Here is a 17536-nt window from a genome sequence, read left to right on the forward strand (position 1 = left end):
AGAAAATATCACTCTATAGTGATCTCAGGGCTAGTGGTTGCCAGACGTGGGGGATTCCTGGCGTGGGGGGAGGTGTGAGAGGAGAGGTCAAAGGGAGGGATTGTAAAGGGGCGAGAAACAACTTTTGTGGTGACGGATTTATTTATTACCTTGGTTGTGATAATGCTTCAAAACCCATCAGAGTGTGCACTTTATAAATGTTCAGTTTCTCATATACCATTTATACTTGAGTAAAGCTGAAAAAGCTCTCAATGTTAAAGGCTTTTAACAGAAAAACAGCAGTCCCTACCCACCTGTCTCCACTCTCACTGAAGTCTTTCCCCAAAAAGAAGCCACTTGGAACTCCTTCAGGTGTTCTCTGATATGTAGGCTATACAGCAACAAATATTAATGTCTTGAATAGCAGTTTTGTTCAACATCATTTCATTGTAATGTCAATGAGATGTTGTAGTACCCTATTCTTGTTTATATCAATTAGCCTATGGTAGAAATTGATTTTACATCATTTTACTTATAGTCTATCAACAATGTTAGCTGAGCACTTACTGTATTCTAACTAATATGCTTACTCTGTCATTTATTCATCAGTTCGGAACTTTAGGTAGTATCTGTTTATTCTTTTATATTGTGGTAGTTGATAATTGATTTTTCTTACACCACCACTTTTACTTCTCCTCCCAACCTCCTAATACAATTTTTGGTTAAATGAATAGTCAGTGCCAACATTATTAGGAATATTAAATACTGTATTCTACAGAGATAAGTAGCATAGTCTACTTAATTTCTTTAATACCTTATGCCCCATAGTTATTGCAGTAATGCATGTTTCCCCATTTGCTTTGTTTTCTATGTAGCTATTACTAATTTTTTTCAGAAAAAAATCTCCCAACAGACTTATTAGACATCTAGCAGCAATCTTCTCAAATGCTCAGAATACATAATCTGGCATTCTAATTCTTCACTTCCATCCTCTGGAGACCTTTCTCCTTAAGCTGTCTGTCCCATCAATGCACTCTGACTGCTTTCCTAACTAATACGTAGATACCATGCTGAAGCTTCCTCCTGCCATTCTCCCGTGTTGGATTAACTAATTCCTGAGTCCTGTGTCATTTTTCTTTCTGTTTTATTCATATAGTTTTTCACTTTGTTTCAGACATACTACATCCTACAGTGGCCTCCTTTAAAGTTAAAAGTGATTCTTTAAAGTTAAAATTTACTCTTTACAGGGCCAAAATGGTCATTATTTTGCCCTTACCTGGATGTTTAGTTGGGTGTAGAATTCTGGGTTGAAAGCAGTATTCCTTCAGAATATTAGTTATTTCCTCATGTCTTCTAGCATCTGATATTATCAAATATTCAGAATTTAATTCTTTTGCATGTAATCTGTTTATTTCTCTCTCTGGAAACATTTATTATTTCTTTAACATCATTCTCTAAAACTTTTTATGGATAAGCTTTATTGTTGCTCATTCATTGTTCTGGATAGTCATTCAGTTTTTCAATAAATTTCTGTATAAATGCCCTAGTCAGTATGATTCACCTGATTGAAGCATCATCCTGTAAACCAAAGGTTGCGTATTCTATTCCCCCTTAGAGCACATGCCTAAGTTGTAGGTTCAGTCCCTGTTTGGGATACATACGAAAGGCAACCAGTTGATGTTTCTCTTTGACATTGATGTTTCTCTCCGACTCTCTCTTCCTCTCATCACCTTTTTCAAAAATAAGCATGTCCTCAGATGAGGATTAAAAATGATAAATAAATAAATAAATAAATATGTGTATACACACACAGTGTTCTAGACACTGGGATGTAACTGAGAAAAAAAGGAAAAATTCGTCCCTCATGGAATTTATATTCCAGTGGTGAAGGCAGAAATTAAGAAATAAACTAGCATTTAATGAAATGTCAGATGGTGATAAATACAAAATGGTGTAATGGAACAGAGGATGACAGGATAATTTTTTATACAGAGTGGCCAGGGAATGACTCTGAGGTGACAGTTCAGCAGAGACCCGAACAAATGAGGACACAAGCTGTGTGACTATCTGGTGGAAGAGTGTTCTAGGTAAACAGAACAGTAAATGCAAAGACTCTGAGACAGAAATATACCTGGAATGATGAGAAGCAAAAGCCCATTTGGTGGCAGTGGAGCGAATAAGAGAAAGAATGGTAGGAAGTGAAATTGGAGACACAGCCAGGGGTCAGGGAGTGTAAGGCCTTGCAGGACTTGGTAAGGACTTGGGAATTTATTCTCTTGGAGTCTTTTGAACAATGTAAGTCTTCTAAAACTTAACATTTTCAACAATCACTTTGGTGGGAGTGTGGATTGGTATGAAAATTGACTAAGATTAGCAAGAGTAGGAAGTAGTAAGACTTGTTAGAAGGTTTCAGTAGTCTATGTAAAAGATGTGGTGGCTCAGACTGGATAGAAAGAGAGGGAAATAGTCAGACCTGAAACAGCTCTTGAAGAAAGAACAAACAGGATTTGCTGGTGGATTGGATATAGGTTAAGAGAGAGAGAAAACAATGAATCTTTAGATTCTCGGCCTGAGCAGTTTGGTGAACAGTGGGCGGTACCACCGTGCTGAGATGGGGAAGACTGAGGGAGTGTTTGGGGGATAGCGTGCAGTGGGACTGAGTTGTGATTTGGACGTGGTTTTGAGATGCATGATGACAGTGAATGGAACTGTCCAGGAGGCAGGTGGTCATTAACATGCAGGGTTGGCAGGAGAGTTGGGTGCCAGAGGTAAATTTGGGAATCTTTCATGTATAGTTGGTATTTAATACCGTGGTTCTGGATGAGTTTCCCCTGAGAAGTGAGAAGAGGTCTGAGGATTGAGCTCTGGGGCACTTCATTATTTAGAACTGGGACATGGAAGAGGGTCAGAAAGGGAAAGCCAGCCTGGCTGGGTAGCTCAGTTGGTTAGAGCATTCTCCCCATATGCCAAAGATGCAGGTTCCCTCCCTGATCAGGGTACATACAAGAATCGACCAGTAAATGCATCAATGAGTGGAGCACCAAATCTATGTCTCTGTGTTTCTCTGTCTCTCTCTTTCCCTCCCCCTCTCCCCACTCTTTGTCTTCTTTGTCTTTCTCTCTCAAATCAGTTTTGAAAGAAAGAAAAGGACCAGCCAGTGAGACAGGTAGAAACCCAGGGGAACTGGCATTCTAGAGGCCAAGTTAAAAAAGCACTCACATCTCAGAAGGAGGGCAGTCCACTATGTCAAATGGTGTTCAGATTTGAGTAGGATGACGACTCAGAATTGACCATTGGGTTTGACAATGAGGAGGTTATTTTGACTCTGAAAGTAGTTTTCATTGGACTGTGGGGGATGAACCTGATTGGAGAGTAGGCTCAAGAGGGAATGGGAACAGTTGAATTGGAGAAAGTGAGCATACACAACTATTTTAAGGAGTTTTTTATGAAGGGGAATAAGAAAATGGAACAACAGCTGGATGGGGATTGGAATGTAGAGTCAAGAAGAGGTATTGTTTTGTGGATTTTCTTTTTTAGCGGTGGGAGGTAATAGAGCAAGTTCGTCTGAGGGAGGAATCACTGTAGTGTAGATGGGGGGTAATTATTGCCAGAGTAGCAGACAATTGCAGAAACAAAGTCCTTACTAGTCAAGTGGCAGAATCCAGTGTCCAGGTGGCCTTGGCTGATTCGGAGTTCAGACTGTTCACCCGCTGCGGAGAATGTGGATTAAGTTGCAGGTATGTTGGTACATTTAGAGGATGAGGAAATTATTCTGGTTGTTTCTGTTTTCTCAGTGAACTAGGAACAAAGTCATCAACTACTGCGGTATGGAATTGAGGGTCTGAAAAGAGAGGAGAAGGTGAGAGAGATCTCTTTAAAAGAGAGTTCACTGAAGCTTTAGCCCAGAAAGGTTTTAGTAGCAGAATTGCAAAGTGTGGTGGCGGCTTTCCATTTTGAAGACTAGCATCCTCCTGTTCTGAGAATGTTCTTATTCTGTGTTTGATTATCACCCCCCCCCACTTCCATTTTCCCTGTTATTTCTTTCTGCAGCTCGTTTAGTTAGATGCCGCACACTCGGACCCATCCCCTGATTAAGAGGGTTTTCTCTCTGATTGTCCATCTCCTCCCTCAGCTTTGTCTTCTGATCCTTCTATAGAGTTCTTTATTTCAGTGGTCTTATCATTTTAATTTTCCATAGCATCCTGTACTTTTTTAATGAATGTAATAGCTTTTCATTTAAAATATTAACATTTTTGTTTATTTTGTAATTTATTTTGTTTTTTTCTGTCCCCTGCATAATCTCTTTCCTCCAAATTTCCTTTTACCCGCTTGCTTGTTTTGGTCTCTGTCTCTCACAAGGCTTCTTCAAATGCCTGATGATGCCTGGCTGCCCACTTGTATTTGTGTGCATTGAAAAGCTCCATGTGCCCTAATGGGGCTTGTTACTGGGGGGCTTCATGGTAAGATGAACTCAGATGTTTTCATTGTCAATATGTAGAGGTTTTTTCCTCCAAGATGTAAGTTTTTTAAAAAATTGGGGAGGGTGGTGTATGCCTATCTACCAACCTGTCGGGAACAGGGCAGGACAAGGGTGAGGGCTTCCCGTTTCCCTGGACAGACAGTCACTCAGGTCAGTGTCTTTTCACTCTGTGCTGGGTCTTTGCCTGGGTTGGCGTCGGGTCGCTCGAGTGCAAGAACATCTGCAGCTCTGTGTCTCCTGGGAACAACCCTGGTGGAATGTGGTGGGCGTCCGGCTGCCTGGGGTGCGGGGAGTAACGTGGAGGAGAACTGACTGTCAGCATTCCTTCGGTTTCAGCCTTGCCTGCTACTTTGTGCCTGGAAGAGCTGAGACTCTCATATTCTCTAGGGAAAATCAGTTTATTCTCGTATGAATCCCTCCACTCGTACTTTGTAATCCACTCCCATGTCCATTGAAGTCACCTCTCACTTCTCTAATAGCTTTCTGTCATTCAGAGTTTGGGGACTTTCTCTTTAGATGTCTTTGTTGTTTGGAAAACTCAAATTTAGTGATGTAGTCTTTCCTGTTCACTTACTAATGGGAGTTGTCATTTTAGTGAGGAAACAAGGGAAAGAAGATACACGCGTGTGGTCAACATATGTTTATCCGGGACCCTTTGCTCTAAAGTATCCTCTACACCCCTATGCTCTAAAGTAGAAACATTGCAATAAGTTTTATTGAATGCTTACACATATTACACATATTAATCTCATAAGATTCACACAATCTTATGAGACAGTTACTGTTATTGTTGCCATTTTACAGATGAAGAAACTAAAACGCATGAGTTAAGTAACTTGCCAGAGATACACAGCCAGTAAGTGTGGGCCCAGGATTCACACTCAGCTGTCAGGATGTAAAGTCACTTCCTGCTTAAAGCTCTCCAATAATATCCCGTTTCTTTACTTTAAAATCCATGCAACTTAACACGTCATCTCTGTTCTCCATGATCAGGTCCAGCATACTCCAGTCTCATCTCTCTCCCCAGTAGCTCCTTGATGCCACCTCTTTGACCTTGTATTCTAGGCACACTGAACTTCTTACCCTGAATGCACCATGGTGTTGGGGTCATCACAGCTTTTTCATGCTGCTCCCTCCACCCCCTAAACTGCTTTATTCTCTGGAGTACTCAGTACAGTGTTGGGGTATTGGATATTTCAGCATCTACTTGTAAATTGAACATTTGTATGATTTATTTCACTTAGCAATCAACTCATGCTTTTGATCTGTTTTGATTTAGCGTGTCTTCTTGAAAAATTATTAATTGAATAAAATACTATTGCATATGTGTGAAGGTTCCTAAGTCTACCAGATGAAACAAAATGATCTCAAAATTTGATTGTGTTGAGAGTGACAGTTAAAGATTGTCTTGGAGTATAAGTGAAAATGTATATACTTTAAAAGTAAATGAATTAACTTTTCCATTTGTTATTAAAATGTTTTCTAACCATATCCTGCTATTTTTCTTAATAGCACTTTCTTCCTCTTGCAAATCTGGAATGTTCACCAAACGTTGAAACTTTCCTTTGCAAAGCTTTTGTACCAACCTGCACAGAGCAAATTCATGTGGCTCCACCTTGCCGTAAATTTTGTGAGAAGGTATATTCTGATTGCAAAAAATTAATAGACACTTTTGGGATCCAGTGGCCTGAGGAACTTAAATGTGACAGGTAAGTTATGTTTTCAATTGAAAGCTACTCATGATAATGGTATTTTAATATTGCTGTTAGCTTTCTGGAATGTTAGTGACAGGCTTTCATTATTTGATTCAGCACATGTTTATTACACCTTAATACCCACCAGGCACTGTGGTGATAAGTGTTGCAGGCATAGTGATGAGCAAAAACAGACTTAGTTCTTATTCTTAGGGGGCACGTACAGTGGGCTGGAAGGAAAGAAGAGTAATCAAATAATTATACAAAGAAATGCAAATTTACAACTGTGGCAGAGACAGCAAAGGAGAGGTGGATAGTTCTTTGAGAACATGTAATGGTGCCTTTGACCTTACCTGGGGGGAAATGAACCTTACCGATTCACTGACCTTTTTGCACATTAGCTTTGATTAAGTACTTTTGTCTCTTTTTCTCTGGATATTGGTAGCTTGTAATTTGAAATATTCTACTGATACAATGAGAACTCACATAATAAATCTGGGAAGGAAGCTGTCTCTTTGTTTCTTTGTCTGTAAACTGAAGAAACTTTGTAGGATTCATACATTTCTAGCACACTCATAATCATGTTCATGAGCAATTGAGTAATGCAGGTGATCCTTGAACAGTGCAGGGGTCAGGGGCGCTGACCTCCTATGCAGTCGAAAACCCGCGCATAGCTTTCAACTTCCCAAAAACTTAACTACTGATAGCCTACTGTTGACCAGAAGCCTCCCCAATAATATAAACAATCAGTTAACAGATATTTTGTGTGTTATATGTATTATATGTTGTATTCTTACATTAAAGCAAGCTAAAGATGTTATTAAGAGAAAAATCTTCTGACATAGAGACTTTACACCAACCAGGAACCATGAAGAAAAATACTAATTGTAGCATTATTCTTAATTTTTTAATGGGAAAAAGTCTGAAAGTCTGTTGTAAAAATGATGAGTAACTGATGATGTACTTACGTGCAGGCATGCTGCCGTACAATTGAAAAACTGAATGCAGTTGACTCACATCTGTCAATATGGGTAAACCTAAAAATTGTAGTGTTAAGTAAAACAGGAAGTTAGAGTATGGTATATACAGCATGATGTCATTTGTATAAAGTTCAAAACCTGTGAAGCAACTATATAACAGTCTAGTTAGAAAATAACATTGTAAGAACACTAAAAGAAAATGCATGAGGACAATAAAAACTGAACTTGTGGCAATAAATGTTTCTGGGGAGAGAAAGGAGAATAAAACCAGAAACAGGCCCTGATTTTTTCTGTAATGTTATATTGCCTTATTTTAAAAGATATATAGCAAAACTGACATAATATTAATTTTTGAAAAAGCTGGTGGAGACTATGTTCTTTTTACAGGCATCCATTTTATTATTTTCTAGTCTTATCTAAGCACATTTATTTATTTTTTTTAAAGAATTTATTTATTTATTTTTAGAGAGGGGAAGGGAGGGAGAAAGGGAGAGAAACATCAGTGTGTGGTTGCCACCCACACACCCACTGCCAGGGACCTGGCCCGAAACCGAGTCATGTGCCCTGACTGGGCATCAAACCGGAGACCCTTTGGTTCTTGGGCTGGTACTCTCTCCACTGAGCCACACTAGCCAGGACATTATCTAAAAGCACATTTAAAATTCTTTCTCATTAAAATCCCTACAAATTTTTAAACCATATAGATCTTTCAGAATAATACTGGAACACAGACATTCAACTCAGTGCTCAAGTTCTGCACAAACAAATACTCGTGGGTATCACTCAGGAACACCTGCAAACGGAGGCAAACAGCCAAACCAAAACGAGATGGTGGTGTAAGGCGAGTCCTCAGGCTACCTCTCAGGGGTCTTCTTGCCCTTCTTTAATAACTTAGAGATCACTTGAACTTTACCTTACTAACCCAGGGAAGGATTTTATTTCAGGTATCACCTTAGTTATGTGGTTTATTTACTTTGCTCAATGGACATTAGGTAATAAATATTAATTTTCCTAAGACTTGTATTTCATATGCTTATAAATAGACAAGCCAGTACTTCTTTTTCTCTGGAAGACAAAATGAGATAAATTTTCTTTAAATATTTAGTCTTGAGAGCAAACATTATTTTAAAATAATTGATTGATTTCTAAGTAAGGGAATATTTATGTTCACTTGCCTTGCATGTAATATATATGAGGTCTATCCAGAAAGTACCCAGCCATGCAATATAAAAAATAGAGACATTTATTGAAGAAGATACAAGAAACAAGAGACATTGTACATGGGACAATGTTGCCTCAGTCTTTTTCAATGTAGGCACCTTGGGACCTCACATAGTTCTCCCAGTCACCATCAGCTGCCCCGTTGTATTTTCCTGAATCTCATGTATGGTCTGAAATCTCTTCCCTTTCAAAGGTGATTTTAGTTTTGGGAAAAGCCAGAAGTCACAGGGCACCAACTCTGGGCTGTAGAGGGGCTGAGTCACCTGGGAGATTTGATGTTTGCCAGACAACTCTGCACAAGACGTGATGTATGAGCGGGTGTGTTATCATGATGAAGCTGCCAATCACCAGTTGCCCCTAGCTGTGGCCTTCTGAATCATCAGAATAGTTTCTATGGAGGAATATTCAAGCTTAATGCAAAATTTGACGCAGATTTGTTGCTCTACTGTCTTAGTCATTTTGAGTGTGAGGGCCACACAGCACACATGCTCACTCAGCAGCATCTGCCACCCCCACTGACTAGTAGTACAGTAAAGTGGTCATTGTTCGCACATGCTCATTCCAGTCCACTCTCCTTGGCTGCCAAGTTACATCAATGCCATGCAAACCATTCTCATTATTAACAACAGCTGAACTTTTTCTGGACAGACCTTGTATGTTGGTGTGTTACGGCCTCATTAACAACCACAAATTTTTAGCCAACTCCAAAACTTTCTACCCAACTCTAACCTGTAATCTGTGTAGATAGGTTTGTGTGTCTGCCTATCAGTTATGAATACATAGGGAAATATTTTGTAGTCAGAAAGCATAGCATTAAAAATAGTGACTCAATAAAAATGTTGACCTTATATATTTAATTTTTATAACCTTTTACAGATTACAGTACTGTGATGAGACTTTTCCTGTAACTCTTCAGCCACACACAGACTTTCTTGACCCTCAGAAGAAAATAGAACAAGTCCAAAGAGACATTGGAATTTGGTGTCCAAGGCATCTTAAGACTTCTGGGGGACAAGGCTACAAGTTTCTGGGAATTGACCAGTGCGCACCTCCATGCCCCAACATGTATTTTAAAAGCGATGAGTTAGAGTTTGCAAAAAGTTTCATCGGAATAGTTTCAATATTTTGTCTTTGTGCAACTCTGTTTACATTCCTTACATTCTTAATTGACGTTAGAAGATTCAGATACCCAGAGAGACCAATTATATACTACTCTGTCTGTTACAGCATTGTATCTCTTATGTATTTTATTGGATTCTTGCTAGGCAATAGCACAGCCTGCAATAAGGCAGACGAGAAGCTGGAAGTTGGAGAAACAGTTGTCCTGGGCTCTCAAAATAAGGCTTGCACCATTTTATTTATGTTTTTGTATTTTTTCACCATGGCGGGCACTGTGTGGTGGGTGATCCTTACCATTACGTGGTTCTTAGCTGCCGGGAGAAAGTGGAGTTGCGAAGCCATTGAACAGAAAGCAGTGTGGTTTCATGCTGTTGCGTGGGGAATACCAGGTTTTCTGACTGTTATGCTCCTTGCTATGAACAAAGTTGAGGGAGACAACATTAGTGGAGTTTGCTTTGTGGGCCTTTATGACCTGAACGCTTCTCGCTACTTTGTACTCTTGCCACTGTGCCTCTGCGTGTTTGTTGGGCTGTCTCTTCTTTTGGCTGGCATTATTTCCCTAAATCATGTTCGACAAGTTATACAACACGATGGCCGTAACCAAGAGAAACTAAAGAAATTTATGATTCGAATTGGAGTTTTCAGCGGCCTGTACCTCGTGCCATTGGTGACACTTCTTGGATGTTACGTTTATGAGCAGGTGAACAGGACCGCCTGGGAGATGGGCTGGGTCTCGGACCACTGCCGTCAATACCACATCCCATGTCCTTATCAGGTAAAACGCTATCGTTTTCATTGTTTTGTGATTTAACTTTAACTTAGATGTTTCCTAGACATATGCTCGAATTAGTTTTGAATAAATTAAGATTTCATATGAGAGTGCATCAGTTGCAACTGGGATAAGCGTGGTAAGGTTTTTAGTTTGTTACAATAGTAAAGTACCTCCTTTAGCTATTCTTTTAAAAATGACTTGGGGTTATGAGGACAGATTAATAGTAATGAAGAAAAGAGTCAGAACAGGTCTTAGCATAGGGAGAAAAAGAAAAGTATTGTAACTTCTGAATTGGGAGTTGTTTTAAATTCTTCAGTTAATAGGGGAAGACGTTATTTAGGTATTTTTAATTTTATCACATTATCTTACACTTTTTTACAGAGCAATCGCTTATAAAAACAGACCTGATTTTTGCCTAAACCATCCTGTCATTTCTTAACTGAAAAAAGTACAGTTGAAACAAAATGTGTTTCATATGATCCTGATTTTTATGATCAGTATAAAGGTTGTGATTTTAAGATTAAAACAACAAATTTCTGAAAATAGAAAAGTTTTAAAAGCATTTTAGAGCTTTTAATAGAATTTTTTAATTGACAATATATTTTTGAATATTTAGACATAATATATAAATTACATTGATTGTAGGTACTATCATCATACTGTATCAAATCAAGCCATGTGTGGGCTGAATTATTTTACATAGTAATTTATATTCTAGAAAGTTACTACATTTTAACACAGTGGGGCCTATTTTATGTACTGATGGGTGGGAATAATAGTTTTACTTGCCTTACTACCCATAGTCTATTACCAATAGGCTGCTTTTTCTATATATTTAAATAAGAGAGCTAAAGTATGTCTTAAAGTAGTTCTAAAATATTAAATGTTTCCTATTTTCAGTGTTTTTGGCAAAGTGGGAGGAAAATACAACTATTATATACTACAAAAAAACTTAAGATCTATGATTTTTCAAGATTACATTTTTAGTAAAGAAAAAAACTATAAAGTATTAGAAGATAAAATGAGAAAATTCTAAACTTAAAGTGGAGTAGGACTTTATAAGTGTGGTATAAATTCAGGAACTATAAAAGAAAAGATTGTTAAATTTGACTAAAAAAATCTTCGCATGGCAAAAACCCCATGATAACCAAAGTCAGAGAACCAGCTGGGGAAGTTTATTGATGCATCACATCATAGTTGAAGGGCGTTCTTCCTTAAGTTAAACACAGTTCCTGTAGATCAATAAGAAAAAACCCCACAATCTGATATAAAAATGAGCAAAAATATGAAGAGGGTTCATGGAAAAGGACCCTCTTAAATGTGCAAAATGTTATAAAAGAAATGCAAATTAAAATTAGAATACAATTATATGTCTACTTATGACATGGCAAACATCTGAAGGTTTTGTATTCACTGCAAAGGTGAAACTGTGGCAAAATACACATTTGTTGTTACTTCGTGAGCTCAGTCTTCTGTGGAAAGCAGTTTGACAGTATCTGTCATTTAAAATGTACACACTCCTAGATTTGGCTCTCATGAGAACTTACTGACAAGTCTCACAAATGTGAGTGATTGCATACAAACAGAGACAGTCGCTGGGATGTTATTTGCGATGGCAACAGATTGGAAATAACCTAAATATCCACTAATAAGGGTACTTGAATAAATTATGCTTCACCTAAAAAATAAAAAATAATAATAGGTAAAAAGTAATATATGAAAGTTTATACTTGAAGAAAGTATTATTAATTTTTATGAAATTGCCACATTTTCACTTTCATGATATTTATTTTGCTCTAGTCAGGTTTTCATAACATAAACACCAGTATTGTGTAAAGATTCTAAAAGAGTGTGTTGTTATAATGAGTTTAAATGTGGTTTTTTTGTGGTAAAGTAAAGGAAATAGATGAATATTTAGAGGCATGTCTTTAGCAATTATACTTCTGGGGAAAAAAGGTCAGGAAATCAAGCCAAAAGTAGGAAGGACATCCTTCCTAAGTGTATTTAAGTGTTTTTCCATTTCTAGTTATATGTTACGACACATGTGAGATTGTTTGTTCAGAACTTAGGTAAATAATGTATCACACTTAAGGCACTGCTCATTATATAATACATGGCATCAAATATTTTGTAATAAAACAGACTGAATATATTTTTTGTCCACATTGTGCATTGACTATATAGACTTCATTTAGAATGTATCACTAAAATTTTTATTATTCACTATTTTTTACAGGTAAAAACAAAAACTCGACCAGAATTAGCCTTATTTATGATAAAATACCTGATGACATTAATTGTTGGTATCTCTGCCGTCTTCTGGGTTGGAAGCAAAAAGACGTGCACAGAATGGGCTGGGTTTTTTAAGCGAAACCGCAAGAAAGAGTAAGAACCTGTTGAATTATCTCACATTGTTTTAAAAATAAATAGCTCTAATACCAAGGAACTATTTAAAAATCGTTACTGTCCTGGAGCTTTATTATAGCAACTGTTGTTCAAGTTTTGAAATCTTCACGGAGAGAGATGCTTTACTTTGGCATTCATTACAATAGTCTTAGACATATACTATTCTATTGAAATATGAATGAAAGATGTATAAAATGTGTATTTTCTTTCCATGGCTTATAATATATCCAGTGTTATTACTGCTTTCATTGGAGTCATTATTTTGGGTGTAGCACTTTAAATAATTTTACCCTTTTTGTCCATGATAAAGGATTAAGTAGGATCAAATATATGTAAGGAAATCTATGAAGTATGATTCAAATGTGATGTGTCATAATCATTACAAATTTAAATTTTATTACACACAATATTGAGTTATAATTTCACTTATTTACCTTGCCTAAGATGGTAAAAGTTCAAACCTAAGGAATATTCTGTAACAACGTAGTAGATTTACAGTTATGAGCACATAGCTCACTTTCATTCTTTCATCCATTGCATACTGTGTACTGTCACCAGTGTACAATGGAGCTTTTTAAACTCTTTCTAATTGCTTTGATGAAAGAATTTTGTATGGTAAAAGCTTCGGAATTGTAGACTTTTTCACAAATAAGTTTTTGAAATCTGAAGAATTGCACTTAACTGGACTTTAATTTTTTCCACTATTATACGTCCATTCCATCTTTATATACCCACCCTAACTTCAGTGTAACTCGCTCTCTCTAATGTTAGAAAGAAAACAATTGGATTTAAGCAAAGACCACTAGTCACACTCTGTGTCCTCTCTCTTCCGGTTTACCTTTATTTCCATGTGCTTACACGTGGTACTCGTTCCGTCAGTCCTCCGCCGCAGGCAGGGAGCGTTTCCTTGCCCTCGCCCTCTGATTTTGCCCGTGTGATTCCTGACCAGTCTACTACTTACGCTGACACAGGCAACCAGCGGTTGTCATAAAGACTTCACTTTATGACAGCGTGCTTATATCTCATAGTATTTATGATCCCGGATTTTGTAAATATTATAATATCTTAAAATTTTTAACTTTATTGAATTAGGATTGTTAGCATAGCTATGTGATAGGCTTTATGACTTCTGCCACAACACTTAACATTTACAAGTAAATCCTTTCCTTGGATTTTCTTACAGTCCAATCAGTGAAAGTCGAAGAGTACTACAGGAGTCATGTGAGTTTTTCTTGAAGCACAACTCTAAAGTTAAACACAAAAAGAAGCACTACAAACCAAGTTCACATAAGCTGAAGGTCATTTCCAAATCCATGGGAACCAGCACAGGAACGTCACCAAATCATGGCACTTCTACGGTAGCAATCACCAGCCACGATTACGTAGGACAAGAAACTCTGACCGAAATTCAGACCTCTCCAGAAACATCGGTGAGGGACGTGAGAGAAGACAGAGCGAGCACTCCCAAACCGAGGGGACAGGACTGCACGGGACCTGCCTCCCCAGCAGCGTCCAGCTCCAAGCTCTGCGGGGAGCAGGCCGACAGGAAGGGCCGGCCGGGCACCGTGAATGACAAGAGTGAAAGTGTGAGGAGTGAAGGAAGGTGAGCGTTGGTGTTGTTGTCTTAAATCATGACTATTCTGAATACTGCAGTGTAATTTTTTTAAAGATTTTACTTATTTGATTTTTATACAGAAGGGAATGGAAATAGAAAAAGAGGGAGAGAAACATCCATGTGTGGTTGCCTCTCGTGCACCTCCTACTGGGGACCTGGCCTGCAACCCAGGTGTGTGCCCTGACTGGAATGGAACCAGTGACCCTTTGGTTTGCAGGCCAGCACTCAATCCACTGAGCCACACCAGTCAGAGCTGCATTATAATTGTTTATTAAAGCGTAACATGTTTGGAAAGAAGGCATTCTACAAGATGACATGTTTATACACCTAACCCAAGGAAGTTTGGGTTCAAGAAGTTGAAGTTCAGCCTGTAAATATACTATTTTGTAGTTTAAGTCTTAGCATTGAGAAGAGCCCTCATGTATGTTGTTCAAATAGAACAGTAATGTTCATTTATATGGTAATTGTTACGAGTTGCATGTATATTTAGATAGATGTTTAAGATGCATCAGACATACAGGCTAAGTTTTACTAAGGTTGACCTGCATTTTAGTTGTAATTCCAGTTTGGTCCTGGGAGGAGGTGAATGTAACTTCCACCTACTCTGCTGTCATCTTCAGGCTAAGTTTTAATTAGTACTGTCTCATAGCCCTGGCTCATGTGGCTCAGTGTGTTGAGTGCTGACTTGTGAACCAAAAGGTCACTGGTTTGATTCCTGGTCAGGGCATATGCCTAGTATGGAGGTAGCCAGTTGATGTTTCTCTCACACATCAATGTTTCTTTCCCTCTCTTCCCCTGTCTCTAGAAGATAAATAACATCTTTAAAAAAATTAGTACTGCATTAAAATAGTGTCTAAAAGGTACTTGTCAGTTTAGACAAAGATGATTTTAAGATGTTTTTATTTTCTGAGCAGGCAAGGATATCGACATTATCTTTATATAGTCACAGGTGACACAGACACAGGTAAACATGAAATTGGCCAGAATGCTGACAATTGCTTGAAGGTGTCAAGGTTGTCTTATATCATCCTCCCAAAGGAGGCCAAGTGCACCTTCGCTGTGTTCCTCCAGCAGCTTTTGCACACCTGGATTGTAATTAGATACGTGTTTTTGTACGCTCCTTAAAGGCAGAGTTGAGGTTTTACTTATCTTTGTATCCCCAACTGCTTACATAGTGTCTGATCCATAGCAGGAAACCAGTAAAATGTTTGCCAACCCCCGGGCAGGAATGCTCTTATTAATTGTATTCCCCATGAGATACCACACTCGGCCTGTGCATGGGTGGTGCCTGACAGTTTCCAAAGTTAGCAAAAATCATTTGAAAATGAAGTATTTGCATTTTGAGTTGTTAGAGCAGACCTAGAGTTTTAGTTAATTATCCTATGTTAAAAGTGGACACTGGTTGGAAGTAAAACTCATGGAAAGTGAGTAGCAGTTTTAAGGACATCTGGCCTCCCATTCGTGCTTGGTATGTGTGTATGTCAACTTTCGTTCTTTTACCAGGGTGACTCCAAAAAGCGATGCTCCCGACACTGGCCTGGTGCAGAGCAGCAGCTTGCAGGCCCCCAGTTCTTCAGAGCCAAGCAGCCTGAAAGGCTCCACATCACTGCTTGTTCACTCGGCTTCAGGAGTTAGAAAAGAGCAGGGCGCTGGCAGTCACTCAGATACTTGAAAACTAGGTTATCTCATTTCTTAGAAGGAGGTTTGCGTTACACTGGAAGTGAGCAGTACACTGTCTTACAGGAATCACTGTAATTTTCTTCTTTTGTACTTAAAGCTACATCGCCTGCTGTTACACTGGAAACAATAGATGCTGAGAATAATATAACCCATTTCACACAATATGCCTGAAAACCAGAAATGTGCAGGTTAATAATATTTTTTAAATTGCCTGGGAGGAAGGGGGGAGAAGAGTCTTCCTTCTTTTATTTATGAAGATTCTATTCTTTTTAAAAGTATTTTAAGGTATACTATGTTATTTCCCATTTATGATATAAAATCAAGATTTTTTTGCTGAAGTATTAAAAACTTATCTTTGTATCTTTTTTATATATTTGAAAATAAGTTTATATGTATTTGAACTTTTATTAGAAATTCTGGAAAATTTCAAATATTTTAATATGTTATTCTGATATTTTATTTTCACACTATTTTGGTAGCTTTTACACTGAATTTCTAAGAAAATTGAAAAATAGTATTCTTTTGTGGGATAAAAAAATAGTTGGCTATTACAATAATTCAACTAAAAAAGTCCACTTACTTTACCTTATCATCTTCAATGTGTGAATTTTATAAAGTCTTATTATTTTAGGATTTTTACAGCTCTATTGTGCAACTGAAATAAGGTGCTTTTTGATCGAGTATCTAATGTCCACTGTATTATGTTGCTTGCTGATCCTTCTGCATTTTAGAAATAAAATGCCCCAAAGGATTAGTAGATGAAATGTTATTCTTTTGTAAATTAAGCCAAGGGCAATCAATTTTCTTGTTTTTTAATGTTTCATGACCACCCAATATTGTATTATTATGACCATTTACAATTGCCTATACTTTTGTTTTAACTTCTGTTTTTTTTTAACATTTAGAACACTCCAAATGCTTTGTATCTGTGCAATATCTTTCTCAGATATTATGTAGAAATCATTTCAGCAGCTAAATAGGATTTTTCTGAACATTAAAAAGTGTGTTAGCAATATTAGTGCCAATTAAATGGAAAAAATGTAGTCCTGATAAAATAAAATGTCTTTCATATAATATACTTTTAAAATACTAAAGAATTTTCTCAGTTTTGTTCCCAAGTAAGCATTATTCCTTGAACAGGTTTTCTGATGCTCTTGGTTTTTTCTCTCTTTAGCATTCTGTTAAAGCATAAAAATAAAATTATCATACACTGTATGGAAAAATGTAAATATTAACTTTTCCACATTTGTTAAGTTTATATACAATTTGTTTTATGTGATCTTTTCAGTAATAAAATTTTCTTTACATAAGAGATTGTGGAATATTCTGTGTTATGTATTGTGTTCCTGGCCCAGGAAGTGGCGTAATTTTTCAGATCAATGGCTCCATGACAAATAAGCCAGAAGCTTCTTTTTATTTTATTTTATTTTTTAATATTTTTTATTTTTCAATTACAGTTCACATACAATATCATTAGTTTCAGGTATACAACATAGTGATTAGACATTTATATATCTTATGATCACTTCAATAAATCTAGTACCCATTTGACACCTCATAGAGTTATTAATTGTTGTTGACTACATTCCC

General features: G+C 37.4%; 1 protein-coding gene across 1 annotated transcript in view; it reads left to right on the forward strand.

The window, feature by feature from the left end:
- FZD6 (frizzled class receptor 6) overlaps window positions 1–17256 on the forward strand; it is a 30668-nt gene extending 13412 nt beyond the window's left edge. Inside the window, exons 3-7 of the mRNA XM_045861401.1 lie at window positions 5972–6168; window positions 9231–10248; window positions 12482–12630; window positions 13835–14254; window positions 15770–17256. Of these exons, the coding sequence (XP_045717357.1) occupies window positions 5972–6168; window positions 9231–10248; window positions 12482–12630; window positions 13835–14254; window positions 15770–15938 (1953 nt within the window). The 3' untranslated portion in view covers window positions 15939–17256. The remainder of the gene's footprint in view (window positions 1–5971; window positions 6169–9230; window positions 10249–12481; window positions 12631–13834; window positions 14255–15769) is intronic.
- Window positions 17257–17536: the final 280 nt, after the last annotated feature.

This window comes from Phyllostomus hastatus, unplaced genomic scaffold (genome assembly GCF_019186645.2).
Source record: "Phyllostomus hastatus isolate PE091 unplaced genomic scaffold, TTU_PhHast_1.1 phas_scaffold_21, whole genome shotgun sequence".
Classification (NCBI taxonomy): Eukaryota; Metazoa; Chordata; class Mammalia; order Chiroptera; family Phyllostomidae; genus Phyllostomus; species Phyllostomus hastatus.